This window comes from Lonchura striata, chromosome 32, assembly GCF_046129695.1.
Source record: "Lonchura striata isolate bLonStr1 chromosome 32, bLonStr1.mat, whole genome shotgun sequence".
Lineage (NCBI taxonomy): Eukaryota > Metazoa > Chordata > Aves > Passeriformes > Estrildidae > Lonchura > Lonchura striata.
The window spans coordinates 4,404,910-4,423,068 of record NC_134634.1 but is presented as its reverse complement, the minus strand read 5'-3'; the positions used below and the strand labels follow the sequence as shown (position 1 = coordinate 4,423,068).

General features: G+C 47.9%; 2 protein-coding genes across 3 annotated transcripts in view; both read left to right on the top strand.

Moving 5' to 3' along the window:
• NSD3 (nuclear receptor binding SET domain protein 3) overlaps positions 1-9,095 on the top strand; it is a 31,190-nt gene extending 22,095 nt beyond the window's left edge. The window contains exons 15-24 of one of the 2 annotated variants that reach the window (XM_021535879.3): positions 1,624-1,773; positions 3,985-4,141; positions 4,699-4,901; positions 5,361-5,473; positions 5,879-6,148; positions 6,840-6,956; positions 7,055-7,196; positions 7,460-7,566; positions 7,890-8,094; positions 8,582-9,095. In XM_021535879.3, the coding sequence (XP_021391554.1) occupies positions 1,624-1,773; positions 3,985-4,141; positions 4,699-4,901; positions 5,361-5,473; positions 5,879-6,148; positions 6,840-6,956; positions 7,055-7,196; positions 7,460-7,566; positions 7,890-8,094; positions 8,582-8,823 (1,706 nt within the window). In that variant the 3' untranslated portion in view covers positions 8,824-9,095. The remainder of the gene's footprint in view (positions 1-1,623; positions 1,774-3,984; positions 4,142-4,698; positions 4,902-5,360; positions 5,474-5,878; positions 6,149-6,839; positions 6,957-7,054; positions 7,197-7,459; positions 7,567-7,889; positions 8,095-8,581) is intronic. The other variant, XM_077789260.1, reaches the window with a different exon arrangement.
• Positions 9,096-13,891: 4,796 nt separating this feature from the next.
• PLPP5 (phospholipid phosphatase 5) lies at positions 13,892-18,018 on the top strand. The gene is given in 8 exon segments (XM_021535883.2): positions 13,892-14,030; positions 14,033-14,165; positions 14,246-14,354; positions 15,878-15,968; positions 16,079-16,142; positions 16,454-16,578; positions 16,927-17,097; positions 17,406-18,018. Coding segments are annotated over 8 exon segments (882 nt in total). The 5' UTR covers positions 13,892-14,011; the 3' UTR covers positions 17,576-18,018.
• Positions 18,019-18,159: the final 141 nt, after the last annotated feature.

Genomic DNA, 18,159 nt, shown 5'->3' with positions numbered 1-18,159 from the left:
GAATGACAAGAAATTAAAAAGGAATTTTTCATGCTATTTTTTTTCTTCCACTTTACATTTGTTTAGTAATTCTCTTTATATGTGAATCTGGCTCCATCAGAGATGAAACTGCACAAGTCTGTATTTTCTCCTGGCAATCTAAATAACCTCTTGTGCCCTGGCAGATGGAATTCCCTGTCCTGTGTATTCCCCAGATCTTAATTAGGAGAACTTGAACAGTTACAAACCATTGCCACTGCCTGAATCCTCCGTGTCTTAGAGCAGCTCTGTACTCGTTCCTCTAGAGCATTCTTGTGGGGCTTGTGTCCACCAGGCCTGGCTGGAATCAGGAGCCAGAGAGCTGAGGACAGTACCTGGGGCAGGAGGACTGAGCCACCTGCTCAGAAAGAAATGGGGAACTGAATGCTTCAGAAATCCTTGGACATCTCTGTGAGAATGGTGATTTAATTAGTGGTAGTTGCTATCAGAAGCAGACACTGTGTTCAGATGCAGTTAATGAAGTGAGAAATGTAGATGAGAGACAATCTGTAAGATATACAAACTTGCTTACAGTGAGGTACTTGAAATACAAGATATTTAGAGACCTCTTATTCACCACTGTGCAATAACCCTCCAGTCAGCATGGTACAGTTCACCTCATTGCATGTGCAGGTTCCCTTGTTCCAGGAATCCTCCCAACGATGCGTGTCCAGGTGGGCTGACCCCAGTCTTCTTACAGCAGTGCTTTAGCACCATCCAAGAGCTTCTCTCCTGCCCTCAGCTGTGTGTCCCTCAGGGGAAGAACTGGGGGCTCTCTTGGTAGCTGATCTTTACTGTTTCTTTGGGGCTCAGTTGCTCTGCTCTTGCCATGAGTTACTGGCCAAGCTCTTCTGCTCCTCAGCTCTGGATTCTCAGCAGGGCTGCCAGGCTCTTTGGGGTAACAAGGAAAAGCTCTTCTTGGTGCAGGACAGAGAATGGCAAAGGCCTGGAATGGAGTTCTGTAGGGAACTGAGTTGGACTGTTCTGGAGCAGCCCTGGGAGGGCTGGGTGGGGGAGCTTCACCTCCACAGCCTAGGGCAGAACTTCCATCTGTGCTTCCCCTGTGGTGCCTTACAGGACACTGACCTCCTCGCTTTCCAGCACACTTACAGAGGCAAAACACTTCCATAGGCAAGATCTCAGGGTGAGACTTGTAGGGAGGGAACGGTGAGTTCTCATTCCCAACGTCTGTTCCATCTGTAGCCCCAGCTCAGAGCAGGGCCCAGCTGCAGTGACCATCACCCCAGGTCTGCAGAGAAGCTTCCTTTTGCCCTGTGGGAAGGAGAGAGGATCCCATGGATTCAAACTTTGTTGCTTTTCTTGTGCTTGTCTGTAAATGCACAAATGAAGGGTAAAAAACCAATTGAAATTCCACTTAGAAGCAGCTTATTTCATTGCAAGATTTTCCAGTTAAGTTTGAGTCTCTCCAGCACAACCTCTTTGTTAGCACAGAATCTTTGTCAGACTTTCTTTTTTCTTCATTTTTATCCTTTTTTCATTCCCACATAACGCATTAGAGGTGTTCATTGGATTTATTTGGTTTTTCCTTCATGGAATCATGGGTAGTTTCATTGCAACTCATCTCTTTCTGTTTGTTTCGTATAGGGCTGGTAGTGCAGGACCATTCAGACCCCCTGTTCAGTTCCTATGCCTATAAGTCCCACTACCTACTGAATGAGTCAAATCGTGCTGAGTTGATGAAATTACCTATGATTCCTCCTCCTTCGTCAGCTTCCAAAAAGAAATGTGAGAAAGGTAACCAAAATAGTTTCTTTCTCTTTAATTTACTTTCGCTTTTTCTATTTTTTCTCTCTAAATCAATGGAGAAATGTCTGCTTGTCCCCGACACTGACTGCTTTCAGTGACCTTCACTCATGGTTTTTGTGAGCCTGTGTTCATGTTGTTGGCAATTTTTAATTTTTTTTTTTTTAATTATAAAAGGGCTTAAAATAATTGCTGTCACTAAATTCTCCTTGGAAGAGATTTGGTCACTCTCTATCTGGCCTGGGCTGTTCCAGGTTCAGGGAGCTGTTTGCACAGCAATGTGAAGAGGAGGCAGATGGATCTCGATATTGTCGCAGTTCAGTATTTACCTGGATGATGTAAAACCACTTCTTAAACTGATAGGAAGCAGAGGGGGATGTGCTGCTTCAACCTTGGGCAGGTCCTGAGGGGAGAAGAGGGCACTTGGGGCTGCACAGGGGTGGGTGCCGTGTCCTTGTGGAGGGTGCCAGAGCAGGAGGGCAGGGAGGTTTGGCCTGAGTGTGTCCCCACGAGTCCCCGGGCCTCGTGTCCCCCTCCACCACTGAGCCAGAGTGCCCCACGCCTGTCCCCTCCCGTGGGGATGGGTCCTTGCCACAGCTGGGCTCAGGGACCCCGCAGGGACCCCGCAGCTCCGGACAGGGCCACCTCCTGCTGCCGAGGGGGCTGAGCTCTCCAGACCCCGTGGGGCAGTTCCTGCTGCCTGTGTGCAATGCTCAGCTGTAGTATTTCGTTCCCCACAGAAATTTGGTTCCTCGGGAGCGTTCAGAGCCGGTGCCCCATTTCCCAGCCCCAGTTAGGTCACTGTCAGCATTGTGAGATCAATGGCTTGCAGTAGTCCTGTAATTCCTGAAAACAAGAATTATTTTGAGCCCTGTGCTTAGCTTGAGCTATATCTGCCTAATGCATCCCGAGAGCAATGTTGGGTTTTTTCTTGCTTAGCATTGACAGTTTTATGTTTGATTTTGTTTGATTTTTGCATCTCTTGGCATTTTCTCATCTTGGATAATGTTTCAGTAATTTGTCTGTATTTCCTCTGAAATGACATTTGAAAAAAATACTTCAAAAATTTCATTATGGGTTTGGGAGCTCTGGAGGATCCATGTGACTGGATTTTACTGGATTTAGCAGAGGAAATACAGTGTTGGTCATGCAACTGTTGGTCATGCAACTGAATTGTTTAAGGAATGCTTATTGTAACATGCAATGATCAATTAATGCAATGATACTTTGGGAAGTCTATAGGTGAACAAGATTTTCTGATAAAGGTTTAAAGTGACTATTCACACTTCTTTTGATACTGTGATTGAAAATTGGTTTGAATACTCTCAAGTCTCTCCCAGATTTTCCATCTGGGAGACAAAATCTTGTTGATTTTTAAATATATATAAATATAAGAACCTATATATATATATTTTATATACCTACATGTATAAAATATTTCAGTATGTGTAATGTATCAAGTCATCTTACATGAACAGCTTTGCTGAGGGTGGCTTAGAGATGTACTGTGGCTCTCCACATGTAACACATCGTGCAAAATGTGAGCCAGCCAAAATAACTTTTAGCCAAATTAGTAAACTTCAGAAATTCATGTGAACCCCAGTGATGAGGTCCTCTCTGTGCACCAGGACTTTTTGGGATGGGGACAACTCATGTGTGTCTCATTCTGCTTTATGTACTGGGCTCATCCTGATAAACTTGTGGTGTAAACACACTTACTACAACTCTTTTTCCTGTCCTTGCAGCAGAAAAGTATTGATCAACCTATAGGCTGTGGGGTTGGTGCTCGCTAATGATTGCTGGGGATTCAGTCAGAGCAATGTTGATTGAAAAGGAAAAGGATTCTTTAAAAATGTGGAGTTTTGTGGTTGCTTTGGCCACCACCAGAGCACTAAAAGCTGGTACCACCGTTCCCAGCTGTAGTGCTTCCTTTGGGAATGGTGCTCCTCCTGCCAGCTCACCTCGTGTTTGAGTCCTCAGCTGTTTTTTTGTCTGATGCAGTTAAGGATCCCAGCTGAGATTTAGCCCTGCACAGTTCTTTTTAACCAACATTGTTAAGTTTGACTCGATCCCTTTCTTTTGCCATTTTTCTATGGGGCAGTGGGAATCTGGAGTGGATGGTTTTAAATGAATGTCAGTTGCTGTGCACGGGGGGAGCAAATCCTGACTTCTACAAACCAAGCAGGGCTTCTTTGTTTCAAGGTGGCAAACTGTTGTGCTGTGAGTCGTGCCCAGCTTCCTTCCACCCTGAGTGTCTCAGCATAGAAATGCCTGAGGGATGCTGGAATTGCAATGACTGTAAAGCTGGCAAGAAGCTGCGGTACAAGCAGATCGTTTGGGTCAAGCTTGGGAATTACAGGCAAGTTCACCTTTTGGGGGTTCTAATGCTTTGGAGGTTTTAATGTACTCTGGAATTGCAGGAAGATAAAGCATCTCAGTCATCGTGAGCAAGAATTAGAAATGCAATAATTCCTCTGCTTGGGGTCAGAGGTGGATGTCACCCTTGAAATGCAATGCTCCTGCTTGTCCCAGGCAGTGATGGACTCCGGAGTGCACACACCTCTGCTCTGCAGAGCATGATCAGAATGTGGGAAAGCAGGGGCTGGCAGAGCCCCTCTGTCCTTGCTGGTGTTTGCTTTAGTCAGCTGCAGCAATACAGCTGTTTGCAGGTGATCCTGGAATCCCACTCTCAGGCCACGGATATTCTTAGAAGGCTTCCCCAAAATTTGGAGTAAGAACATTGCTTGTGTTTTGCATGGAACTTCCCAGGCATTGCCAGCAGGAGCCTTGGCTGCATGAAGGAGGAATTAATTTCCTTAAGAGAGGAGAACTGGCTTTTATTTCTCAATCCCATTAAGGAAACTGGGAAGCTCTGTTCAGGAAACTTACATTCTTCTTTTCTCTCCTACTCTGCAGGTGGTGGCCAGCAGAGATCTGCAATCCCAGGTCTGTGCCTCTCAACATACAGGGCCTCAAACATGATATCGGGGACTTCCCAGTATTTTTCTTTGGTTCACATGACTACTATTGGGTACACCAGGGCAGAGTTTTCCCTTATGTTGAAGGAGATAAAAGCTTTGCTGAGGGGCAAACTAGTATTAACAAGACCTTCAAGAAAGGTAAAATCAAACAAAGTTTATAGTGGTTTATGACAAAAATTCCACGTGTTTGTGTCTCCATCACCACTTAACCTGCATGGGAATATTATGTGACTAGTGTTCTGTGTTCACCTGAAATCCAAGCATTGTGTTGATCTCTTGACTGCAGATAAAAATGTGTTTAAGTGCCTACTCATTGTGTGTTGTTGTGGGCCAGTTCAGTGCTTTCACAAATGGGGTAATGTTAAGATGGCTCTTGGGCTCAGCTGCATGGGATCATTGTTCGATATCTTGGTACCTGCTGAAAGTACCTGATGATAAATTCATGATAAATTGCAATAACTAATTTTTAGCTTGTCTTTTTGTCAATAGAGTTCTGTTCCTAGTCTTAAAAAAAATTTAAATAGATACATGTACATGTACATATTTAATTAGCAGCAGCTGGGGCTGATTGCTTTCTATTCTGAATTCCTTGCACAGCACTTGAAGAAGCAGCAAAGCGTTTCCAGGAACTGAAAGCACAAAGAGAAAGCAAAGAGGCATTGGAAATTGAAAGGAATTCAAGGAAGCCTCCGCCCTATAAACACATTAAAGTGAGTTGGCCTCTTTCTATTTTATTTTTATTCTGTGCGTGAGGAAGTTGCCCTGTGCATGAGTAAGGATGCCTAGAGAAGGTGTGGCTGCCCACTCCCTGGCAGTGTCCAAGGATGGGTTGGGTGGGGATCACAGCACCCTGGTCCCATGAAAGTGTCCCTGCCCATGGTCCTTCCAACTCACACTGTTCCGTGATTCTAAGTTGTGTACTTATACCAAGGTGTTCAGCAGTGGAAACCTAAAGAAATCCACGTAAATAATTTTGCTGTTCTTTTCACTAATCTCGTGTTGTGGTTAACAGTACCGTAGGACACAGAATAAAACAACTTGGCCTTTTCATGTCAGCTGTTGACTCTGTTCCCAGTGCATCGCCTTCATCCGCTGCTCTGCCCTTTGTTCCCCAGTCCAACAAGGTGATCGGGAAGGTGCAGATCCAGGTGGCCGACCTGTCGGAGATCCCGCGCTGTAACTGCAAGCCTTCGGACGAGAACCCCTGCGGGCTGGAGTCGGAGTGCCTCAACAGGATGCTGCAGTACGAGTGCCACCCGCAGGTGTGCCCAGCCGGGGAGCGCTGCCAGAACCAGTGCTTCACCAAGAGGCTCTACCCCGACGCCGAGATCATCAAAACCGAGCGCCGCGGCTGGGGCCTCCGCACCAAGAGGAGCATCAAAAAGGTGCAGAGAGCCAGGGCAGGGCTGTGACAGCCACCGGAGTGGGTCTGGGTGAGGGCATTGTGCTCTGCACCTCCAGAGAGTGAGCTGTGTTTTAACCCCCCAGCGGCTGTCCAGCTGCTCAGAGCAATGCCCAGTGCCTTGGTGGCCTTGTATCGAGGTGTCGGTCACATCCCAGCTCTTTTGATTTTCCTTAGAAAACACTAAGGCCTGAAGGGCTGCTTTTAGACATGGGATTTAGCCATTAGTTTTATTAAATTCAGAACTTTTTGAATCTGTGTTTCGTGAAAACTGAGTGACTGCAAATGTTCTGAGCTTATTGACTACTAAAGTCCTAATAAAAGTGAAGTATACTGTAACAGTTCTGTTTCCTGGGGAGTCAGTGAACACTGTCACATTGTCCTTCTTGAAAGAAAGCAGGAAGGTTGAAAGGGTTTTATAGACCTGACAACTGTCTTGTCTACTGAATGCAGGAACAGGACTGCCTTTTATTCTTCCTGAGTGTATTGCTAGGACAGCAATTACCTGATGCATGTATTCACACTGTGCCTACCAGACCAGTAAAGTGTAACACTTTTTCTGATGATCTGAGTCTTTTTTATAGGAAATGCTTTTTTCTGTGCTGCTTCCCTTTATGATTCTGGTTAGGATGCACAGATTTCTTACTTTTGTTCTCTTTTTGTTCTTTGTTCAGGGTGAATTTGTGAATGAATATGTTGGGGAGCTGATAGACGAGGAGGAGTGCCGGCTGCGGATCAAACGTGCTCACGAGAACAGTGTCACCAATTTTTATATGCTAACTGTAACCAAGGTGAATATCGTGTCTTGTTTGATAGCAAATGTCACTCAGCAGGAGGAAACCTCTTTGCTTTGTAAGTACTAAGTATATCTTTGTCTTTTTCCTTGAAGGACCGAATAATAGATGCTGGCCCGAAGGGGAACTATTCTCGTTTTATGAATCATAGTTGTAACCCAAACTGTGAAACACAGAAATGGACAGTGAATGGTGACATCAGAGTTGGACTGTTTGCTCTTTGTGACATTCCTGCAGGTAAAAGGATGGCACTATTTGGCATGCTTGCTTTTGTCTTGCAGTGGTCAAGTTCCTCACTTAGAATCGTGTTTTTTTTTCTTTGGAGTGATTAATACCAGTGAATTGTTTAGGAACTTTGTCATTCATTGGAGTGGAGATGTTACTTAAGGTTCCAGTTTTAGCAGGGGTCTCATGGTAACAGATGCTAATGAAATGCTGTTGTCACAGACCTGTCTTCCCTCAGTGTCCATGTGAGTTAATTGTTTTTCTTTAAATTTCAGGAATGGAATTAACATTCAATTACAACCTGGATTGCCTGGGCAATGGCAGGACCGAGTGTCACTGCGGAGCAGAAAACTGCAGCGGCTTCCTGGGAGTGCGTCCCAAGGTACATGGGTGGAACTGGAGCTTCTCCTCCCAAATCCAGAGACTCTGTAGGACAAAGAGGCTTTTGATTTATTTCACTCTTTAGCCTAATACTTTCTACCCTTGGAAGTCTCCAAAGATTCTATAGTCTGCCCTGCCATGCTGTTGGTGTCTGGTGGGAAGTTAATTCAGAAACATTTGAATGAGCACTTCTGGCTTTTAGAGCTTAAAAACTATTTTAAATTTATCTCATTTAAGAAGAAGTCATGTAAATAATAACCCAAAATTTACTTGAATGCTGTGGGTTTATAAGTTGACTCTGTGTTGTGATTTTCTCCTTCTTAGACAGCATTTGCAACGGCAAATGAAGAGAAGGTGAAAAATGCAAAACTAAAGCAGAAGAAACGGAAAATAAAAACAGAACAGAAGCAGATGCATGAAGATAACTGTTTCCAGTGTGGAGATGGGGGAGAGCTGGTCATGTGTGATAAGAAGGACTGTCCCAAAGCATACCACCTCCTATGCCTTAACCTGACTCAACCACCTTTTGGTAAGAACAGTGTCTCCTCCTGCTCAGCTTTTCCTTCCTGCTACAAGATCATCTTGGAGATGAAATGCAGCATTCATGTAAATAAAATACAGTGTTCACTTACATTAAATAGAATGTTCATTTGCACTAAGTGCACCAAATATGCTTTTGCAATAGCACTCACTTTTAGCAGTACATCAGGTGACTGTTCCTAAATTGAACCGGTGGACAGAGGCTTTATCATACTTTTTAATGTTGTTCTTGTTCCTCTCCTTGAATCAAACTTCCTTTTATTTTTATTGAAACATGAGCATCATCTTTTTGCTTAAAAAATGCAAAATATAACTGTTTTCAGTCAGATTCTTGTACATGAGAGGCAGAAGTAGCAGCTGATTTTTCTGAAATTTGTTTGCATTCATCTGAGCAATCCAACACAGAGTGAGACTTAAAGGCCAGTGCTGTCTCCACAGTGCACTAATTCCAGTTCTTTGTCTCCTCCCATCCTTAGGAAAGTGGGAATGTCCATGGCATCAGTGTGACATCTGTAGCAATCCTGCTGTGTCCTTCTGTGAGTTCTGCCCCCATTCCTTCTGTAAGGATCACGAGAAGGGAGCCCTGGTGCCGTCGGCGCTGGACGGCCGCCTCTGCTGCTCCGCACACGACCCCAAATCTCCTGTGGCACCCGAGTACTGGAGCAAGATCAAGTGCAAATTGGAAGCACAGAATGCTGTGGAAGAGGCAAAGGAGTGAATTTGGTTAAAAACAAACACGGGAGGGGAGAAGTGGGGCAGCAGGCGATGAACTCGGTTTGCAGTGCCACACTTGGCCTTGTCCTTGGAGCCGTCATGTGTGAGCTGGAATGGGACCATTGACCTGAGCGAGAAGGACCAGGCAGTGGTGTTTGGTTTTTATTGTTTGGTCTTTCTTTTACCCTTGAATGTGCTACAGCAGCTCTTACTGTTGGAAACCAGGAGCGTCTTGGCCTTTGAAGAAAACCGTAAACCTTTTGACAGTGAAAAGAATATTCTGTTTAAAATAATGTTCTTTGAGTGTAGAAAGGAAAGCATAGCCACATATTTATTTATTTAATTTTGAAAGGGTGTTGAAGATCTGGCTTTGATCAGTCATCATGTCTTTAAAAACAAAACAGTGAAGCCAACGTAACTTTTGTGTCTAGTTTATGGAAAGAGCAAAGCCTCTCCCCTCTGTAACTGAGATGCCAAACAGACAGGTGTGGGTGTCAGACCAGGTGACTCTGAAATGCCTCTGTTCCAGTACTTATTGTTAAAGGCATTGGAGAAGGTAGGTTGTCTCTATGTTTACTTATGAATATTATTGTGAAGCTTTTCCTGTGAGAAATCAGGTGTGTGACTTCTGGGAAGTGCTCGTAACACAAGGTCTGGCAGTGGGGAAGAAATGGTGGTGCCTTGTTCCAGAGCTCTCTTGGGTGTTTGCAGACATGCAGAAATTCAGAGTTTAATTGCACAGCGGTCATTTCTTTATCCCACCTATTTTGGAAACCCCTCCCAGGCAGGAGAGGCTCCCAGCCCTCAGTCAGAGCTGAAGGCAATCCTGCCCGTGGGTTCCTCATCTGATTTGGTGGCAGTTACTGAGTGTGAGTCTTCAGTCCTGCCTTCTCAGGCTCCTCTTGGCTTCAGGGAGCCTTGGGCACGTGGGGGACCTGACCCATGTGCATGTTGGTTTCGATGGAATGTTAAGATATTTTTATTAAGATACATCTTCTAATTTTAATCTTCATTGTTAATGGAGCTGAGGAACATCTCAGCACTTCCTCAATGAACAGGGTATTTTGTGTCTGGGTAAGAGCCATATCCCAGCAGCCAGCTGATACCTCAGGAGGTGGTTCTGTCTTGGATTTCCTCTGTTAATCAGAGAGACGGACTCCTTCAGTGAGGCTTTCAAAGTGGCTTATGCTGGCTCTTGTTCCAGATTTTTTTAAGAAAACCTATATTCCTCCATTTTTTTTGTGCAAGGAGCCACGGGGCACTGGTGTCCCTAGGCTGGAGCTACTTTTGGTGACTCTTCCCCCAGCCCACAATCTCACCAAGCACTGTCTCCCCCCAACCCTGGATAGCGAGTACTTCTGACATGTGTACTGATAACAGCTACTCCCTGCCAGCCTTTGCTCGTGGGTACTGAAAATAATCAAATGTTGCTGACATCTGGCTGAACTGAGCCTTGGAATTAAGAACCTTGTCTCTGGAAAACTGCTTACACAAACCTGTGGGAACACGGAGACTTCTCAGATCAAGAGAAGTCTGTGGAATTTAGAACATGTCTTGTCTCTGCCTGGTGTCCTTCTCATGCTCAAATTGTTGTACAGGGAGAGTTTTTTGTGTGTGCAATGGTAGAATAGTAGATACACTACAGTCCCTGAGCGGCTGCTGTGCTGTGAACTCGGCCCAGAGCTCCTGCCCACACCTCCCTTGGGGTGCCAGACCCCACAGGGGCCTGGGGTACTCCTGGGCAGCAGCTCTTGGGATCCCTAAAGCACTTCCTGCTGTGGACCACACTCCTGTGAGGGTCTGACACTAACCCTGCTGGAAAGCAAAAGCAGTGCTAGATTTTGGTGTTTTTAAGGAAAAAAAAAGGTACAAAAAGGATTTTATTTTTCTTAATGCTTTGTGTGGGAAATGTCTCTTTTTAAGCTCTTATTGAGGATGTTTAACCCTCTCAGAAATTCCAAACACAGCTGTTGCTATCACGTCTGTAGGGCCCGAGTTGTTCACTTTATATTCTTTATTAGGCTTGATAGTGTTCTGTGATTTTTTCTGAAGTCATAGCATTCTGATATTGCAGCTATCAGCTGATATCTTATATATATATATATATATATCAGATATGTTGCTGATATCGTGCTGCTGTGAGTGCACTGACCTGCTGCATTCATTCTGTGTCCCTGGTGTCCTGTTGAGCAGAGGGACGTGCTGTGGCAGCACCAGGACACCTTGGGAGCATTGGAAGGGAGCCACAGACTGTCAGTGGCCACCTTGGCCGTGCCACAGAGCTCTGCCAGGGCACAGGACACAGGGAGGGCACAGAAGGCTTAAAATTTGTGTTTTAAAACTTTTTAAAAATGCTGTGATGGAGGCTGCTGCTCCTTTTGTGCCACTTGATGTCTTGGTTCACTTTGTGTTCAGACTTCTTAGAGATGCTTCTTTTTTCCACCAAAAAGTGATTCATAGCAGCCAACAGCTGGGCTTGGACTCAGAAGGGAAAAAAGGAGAGGTTGTTCAGTTTGTGAACAAAACTGTGAGCTGAAGAGAAGGTGAGTCTTTCAAAAAGGTTTAACATTATTAGATGAGAGCAGGCCAGTTCAGAGGATCTTGGTGACTGCAGGGGCTGTTCTGGGTGCCAGGCTTAGATGTTAAAATGTACATTTTCACCATGTCTTTGTAAATTGAGTAACCTGAATGTAGCTGCTTAGTGCAGCTTCTTTGTAAGGAAAAGATTGCACAGCTTTTCTGATGGATTGACTTCTGCAGAGTGGGAGGCAGCTGCTGAATTAATTTGTGTGGGCTCCAAATTAAGGAATCTTGGATAATTGGGTCATTTCATGCTGAGACCTAGGAGAAATCCACAAAACTGGTGATTTTGGTGGAGAATTACAGTGTGCTGTCCCAGCACATTGCTGTTCCTTCATGGGAACACACCGGCATGTTTTTCTCTTACTTTAGTGTTAAATTTTTGGGGTGGCCTCACACTTCTGGTGACCTCCTGCCTCCAGCTCTGGCACCTGGGCAGTGCGGAGCTGCCCTGCCCAGGGAACAGGGTTTGTGGTTTACTGGAGCTTTTCCTCTGCAGCTGCCCCTGGGCACAGTGCAGGCATCCTGCAGCCCGTGGCCAGATGAATCTAGAAGCAAGAATTCCACGATTCTGGGATTCCAGTGGTGCAGAGGCCGGCTCCACCATTCCTGAACGCATGGTGCAAGCATTAGCTATTGTAGCTGTCAGATCATTGTACAGACTTGTCCTGTCCCTAGGCTGCTGAAGGCGTTTGCAGCTCAGGAAGGAAATTTCGTGGGCAAATCACCTTCTCTGATCACCACATGGTCTTGGAGAATCAGTTCAAATGGAGTAATAGGGCTGGAATGTGGATTTTTGGCCTTTCTTCTAAAAAAACCCTTCTTTTACCTTAATTTCAGGATAGAATGGGAAAGACACAATTACTAGACATAATTATCAATGGGCATAAAATCTGTATATATTGAAACTTTACAGAATTATGTGGGCGGGGAGGGGGGAGGGTGGGATGGGGGTGTCCGACGCTGGTACGGAGAAGTCACTTTAACATGGAAACCTCTGCCTCATTGAATTCAGGGTTTAATGTACTTGAAGCTCTGCGGTTCCTTTTACAGCTTTTTTATTTATACATGATTTTTTGTATACTGCATTGAAAATGTCCTTGACTTCCCCCAAGCTCCTTCCTGCTCCCTCTCCGCAGTGGATCCATGGCAGACGGGAGGGTTTGGGAGCAGCTGTCTCGGAGGTGTGTGCTTGCTCGCCAGGTGTTGCGTGGGAGACGGCGACCTTGGGGCAGTGCTGTCCCTTTGCTTCCCATTCCCGTCAGCTTTCCCCACCATTTCTCTTTGTGTAGCAAGAAACATTTGCACTTACAATACACTCCTACACGTTGGATGTATTCCCAGTGTTGTTCTGAGAGGAAAAGGCAAAACAGGAAGAAAAGTTGTTCCCTGTGATACTGTGTTTCCGAATGAGCAGCTCAGGTCTGTGTTCCCCTGCGAGGGGTCTCGCTGCTCCAGAGCGGGAGGTAGGGAGCTGGAACTGTGCTTTGTGTAGGGGATTTCTGTCATTAATGTGAATAAAAAAGGGAAAATTTGTGTGAATTTGCCAAAGCCATTTACCACTCTCTGTGCCCCAGGGCTGTGCCCTCGCTGTGCCACCCCAGCTCTGGGGCCAGCAGCTGCCTGGGGTCCCTCTGGAGATTCCAGCTGTGGGGTCCCGGGGAGCCCCCCACCTTGCAGTTCTCTCGCTTTTGGGTCATAACCAGACTGGACGAACCCCTGCGCTCCCTGTTCCAGATGGATCTGTATCTCATTTTGGTGTCACTTTTCCAACAAGCCAGCTCCCTGGGGTGGTCCTGTCCCGTCGGAGCCGGGGCTGGGGGTTTGCATTCGGGGTGCTGTGAGGACCCCAGCTCGTTTGTCTCCACACGAGTGATGTTGCACAACACAGATCCCCACGGATCCGTCTCCATCCCCACGTGCTCTGTAAGATGGACCTTTGTAGAGTCGTTATTTCTGTAGACTTTGTTTATCTGTAACAAACTTTGTAGATTCTGTGAAATGTTATTTTAATGAAATCACTCGAGTCTTTAATAGCAAAGCGTCGATATTCACCGAAGTCGGTATGGAAGAGGTTTTGGACGCAGATGCAGCCCTGGCACTACCGAGGAGTGTCCAATTCCACGGGGCATTACTGTATCATGACTTGATGTTGCCGCATAGACTTTGAGATATCAAATATTTTGGGGGGTTTGTGTTGGCCTCTGTCCTCTTGCATAGTGTGAAGCCTGTAAAGCTGGTTCCCTGTACATAGATAGCTCCTGTCCTCTAGGTAGAGCGTATCGAGACTTGCCTGTAATATTTTAGCTTCTTACTGACTGTGTGTGATGGTAGAACATATAATTTTTGTACATTCTATTAACTGAGATGTTGCCTTTTTTTTTTTTTTTTTTTTTTACTTTACAAATACTTTGGAATTCCAATGTGGGGTTTTTTTTGGGTTTTGGTTTGGGATTTTTGTTTGTTTGTTTTCCCTTTTTTTTTTTTTTTTTTTTCCCTTTTGCTTTTCCGTGAGGATTCCTTTGGAAAGGTTTTTAAATGACATTCCACTGATCTGAAATTTTTGCTTGAGGTTGACTTCAATAAATCGTTCTGAATGTTGCACTGGTGAGATGAGTCAGTTCCGTGTCGGGGTGGGCGGGGGGATAGCGGGGCTGCGGCCGCGGTCCCTCCCCCGGGGCGGCGCGGCGCCCGGGCAGTGGCCATGCGGCGAGCGGAGCTGGCGGCCGAGGCCGCGCTGCGGGCGCTGCTCCTCGCCACCTTCGGGTGGGTGCCGACCCCCGCCACCTCGAGTGGGTGCCGACCCCCGCCCGCCCGCCCAGCGCTCATGTCTCGTCTCCTTCCAGGATCATGGAGTTCCTGCCGCCCTTCCAGCGCGTGCTGCAGCCCGAGGAGATGTGGCTCTACAAAAGCCCCTACGTTGAAGTGGACCACGTCCCCACAGTCTTCATGTTTGTAAGTTCAGTGGGTTCCTGAAGTGCTTTGTGTCGGAAGGGACCGTAAAAGATCTTTTTGTCCCTCCCACTAGGGGATGTCTCCCTTCCACCAGACCAAACCCCAGAGTTACGGGGATGGAGCATCCACACCTTCTCTGGGCAGCCTGTGCCAGTGTTTCCTGCATTTACTTTGCTTTATTCTCGAATTACCAGTTCTTCTTTTAAAACAAAGCTGCTGGCTACAGACTGTTACTGCAATACCTGCAGCTCCTAGTGCACATTGCAGAAAGTGCAGGATACCGTATCCATGTGGATAAATAGCTGCAGGGAGGGGCTGTGAGGACGGAGCCGGACTCTGCTCAATGGGGCGAGAGGCTCCAGCTGGACCATGGACATTTCCACCTGAACAGGAGGAAGAGCTTTCCCGTGTGGGCGACTGAGCAGTGACACAGGCTGTCCAGACCGTGGGAGTCTCCTCACCTGGAGATACTCATAATCCATCTGGTCACAGTCCTGGGTGATGTGCTCTGAGGACCCTGAGCAGGGGTTCAATCTGGTGGTCCCCAGTGATCCCTTTCTACCCATCCTGTGAAATTAGTACCAGCTAGGCCAAACATACAGTGATCTTTGTCATATTTTGAGGCTTTACCATCCTGGGTTGCCTTTGGGATTTGAAGCTCATAAACAGATTAGGACTTTGCACTGTTGTCCAAAATCCATTCCACGTCTAACTTACTGGGCACATGAAGGATAGCACAGCTCTCGCTATCAGGGAGTGTTTTCCTTTCAAGCAGCTATTTTTAGCAGGGATTTGTTATCATTTTATTGTCAAATGTTTTCCCAGCAGCTCTTGCCTTGGTTAGAAGAGTTTGACTAACTCTGTGTTGGAGTTTCAGGAGAGAGCACTGTGTCAGAGGGATTGGCTCCCTCTCTCACAGGGGTGAGGTGAAGGGCTGTGGCTCTTGAGTTGGCAAGTGGCAGGTGGGATTTCCTGAAGAGATGGCCACTAAACATTAAGGACAAAACCTCGGGATGGCATTTGGAGCAGGCAGTGTAAAGCAGGACGTGCCAGAGCTCAGGTGGGAGCAGACTCCATGGGAGCCTGGCAGTGGTGAGGATGTCTGGAGTGCAGTCCCCCAGGGCTGAGATGGGGATGGTGATAACTGCTCTGAATCAGCAGCTGCTGTGGTTTTGCTGACAGAGCTGCTGACGGAGCGCTAATGCTGGGCCTGCAGGGAGGGGAGAGCTGAGGTGCTGTGCCTGGGGACACCCCCAGCGAGCAGCCAGAGCAGCAGCACTCTGCTAGAAGAGCTGTCTGAGAACCAAAGGAGATGCTGGGCTGATCAGGGCTTGCTGCAAATCCAGCTGGTGGGGGATTGTGTTCTGATGGAACTGCAGCGACTGCAGAGGACAGACTGCTGTACAGGTTCCCTTCTGGGGAAAGGAAGTGCACTCAGGGTCTTCTTGAGTAACTGCTCTTGTGTTCTGGTGAAAACTTAAACCTGCTTTACTGGCACCTAAAATTCTCCCTGTGTTGTGCAGTTCATCGCATTTCTGTCTCCCTTGTTGCTCATCATCCTGGCGAGGCTGTGCATGGGTGCTGACCATGAGGACACGAGGGAAGCCTGCCTTGGTGAGCTCCTCCTTGTTGCAGGGAAAGGCAGCTTGAGCCCTGCTCATGCCTGAACGTGCTGCACTCTCAGGTGGGGATGATGCTGATGTGACCCTTTTGCTCTCTCTCAGCTGCCAGCCTTGCTCTTGCCCTGAACGGGGTTTTCACAAACGCCCTGAAGCTCGCGGTGGGGAGGTGAGGACTGGCTGGTTCCCAGCTGCGCCGCGGGGCAGGCGGGTCTGCAATGCCACATCAGGGCCAGGAGCTCAGCTTGGACATGCTCAGCCTGGAAAGAATGTGGTTTTTTCTAGCTGCAAAGATAATTCAGAAGTAGAACAAACACTGGGGAGCTGCTGTCTCAGGCCATCACTCAGATGGGCTCCCTTAGGCCCAGGCCCAGGCCCAGGGGGAGGATCGCGTTGGCACGAGCAGCTCCCTGTGCTCCGTGCTGCCCCGCGGGTGCTGGCAGTGCCAGGAGGGCTCTGAGCTCCACTTCCCCGTCCCAGGCCACGACCCGACTTCTTCCATCGCTGCTTCCCGGACGGCCGAGCCAACGCCGAGCTGGTGTGCACAGGGGACGCCCGCAGGGTGACCGAGGGCCGCAAGAGCTTCCCCAGCGGCCACTCTTCCTGTGAGTCTGCCCAGCTGCTTCCTGCTGCAGCCCTGGCCAGCGAGCTCTGGGGGGAAGGCAGCTTGGATTTGCTTTCCTGCACCCCGTAGCTTTGGCTGCATTCTGAGAGGGACTTGGGTTTCCCTCGGCAAAGCAACAGGGTGAGAAATGTAGTCCAAAGCTATCTGCAGCCCCAGAAGGAGGGATGTGTGCCAGGTAGCAGCTTCTAGGATCCCAGCTGGCACTTCCCTTGGCTCACAAGCACAGGCAGACACCTGTCGCAGCCCTTCCACTGCAGCAGCAGAGGGTAAGGGTCTGGCAGCGAAGCCTGGAGCTATTCTGAACTGATATTGTTCTGTTCTCTTCCAGTTGCCTTCGCTGGTCTTGCCTTCTCTGCCTTCTACTTGGCAGGGAAGCTGCACAGCTTCGTTCCAGGCCGGGGGGGCCGGGCCCTGCGCTTCTGTGCCTTCCTCCTCCCCCTCTTCCTGGCCACCCTCATCGCCGTGTCCCGCACCTGCGACTACAAGCACCACTGGGAAGGTGGGTGAGCATCTGCTGGTGCACCTGGATGGGGTTCAGCAGGTGCCCTGAGCAGGGCACTCCAGGCTGTGGTGCCACAGAAGTGTTCAGAGCCCCAAACAGCAACTTGGGTTTTTTTCTTTACTACTCCAGTGGCAATTTTGCTGCCACCTGCAGGGAACTGATGCCTTTCTCTGTGGTTTTGAAATCCATACCAAGGTCGAGTTTACAGCCAAGTCAGGTTATGGATCTAGCAGAAAAGCTGAGGAATTGATGGCGAGGCTTGGGAGGGTGAAGGGCCATTAACTTTTCTCTGGTCTCGCCCACAGATGTGTTGGTTGGCTCAGTGATGGGTTTGGTGCTCGCATACCTGTGCTACAGGCAGTACTACCCTCCCCTGACAGACACCACGTGCCACAAACCAGCTCTGGCCAAGCCCAAACCGCTGCCAGCGCACGAGGAGAAGCCTCCAGCTCCCAGCTTCCACATGAACATCTAGTGCCAGGCTCTTCCTGCCTGCTCTGGGTGCCAGGGCAGGGCGAGGCTTGGGGGAGGCTGCCCAGGAGTGAGGGGAAGCCCCTGGGCAGGTGTTCCGTGCCAAGCTGGTGTGTTTCCTGCCCTGGCCCTTGTGTTGCTTCATCTCGTTGAATTTTGTAGGCCACCCCCTCTTCAGGCCCTCTGTGAAGCTAAGGAGGCACTCGGGTGCCAGCCTGCACAAAGACAATTGGGATGTGAAGGTCCTGAACACAAACTGGGAAAATGGGACAACCCAGTGTGCTCAGGCTGGCGGGAGTTCCTGTGTCCAGTCCAGGAAGCACCATTGGCCACCTCGCTGCAGTCAGCCGAGCTGTCCCAGCCCTTCTCCTGGGAAGTGAACTGCAGGACCTGCCAACTTTGAGCTTTTCTAATTTCCCAAATAAAGGAGTTTAATTTTTGTAATGAGCTGTGGTACTAAAACTTTATTTCGAGGTTTGGGTTGTTGCTTTATAAGCCATTTCCTCTAGTGTCTGTATGGCTTTCTGGTGCGTGCTTTTCCTTGCAGCTCTAGTAGTTTCAAGGAGAGATGACAGAAGAAATGAAATG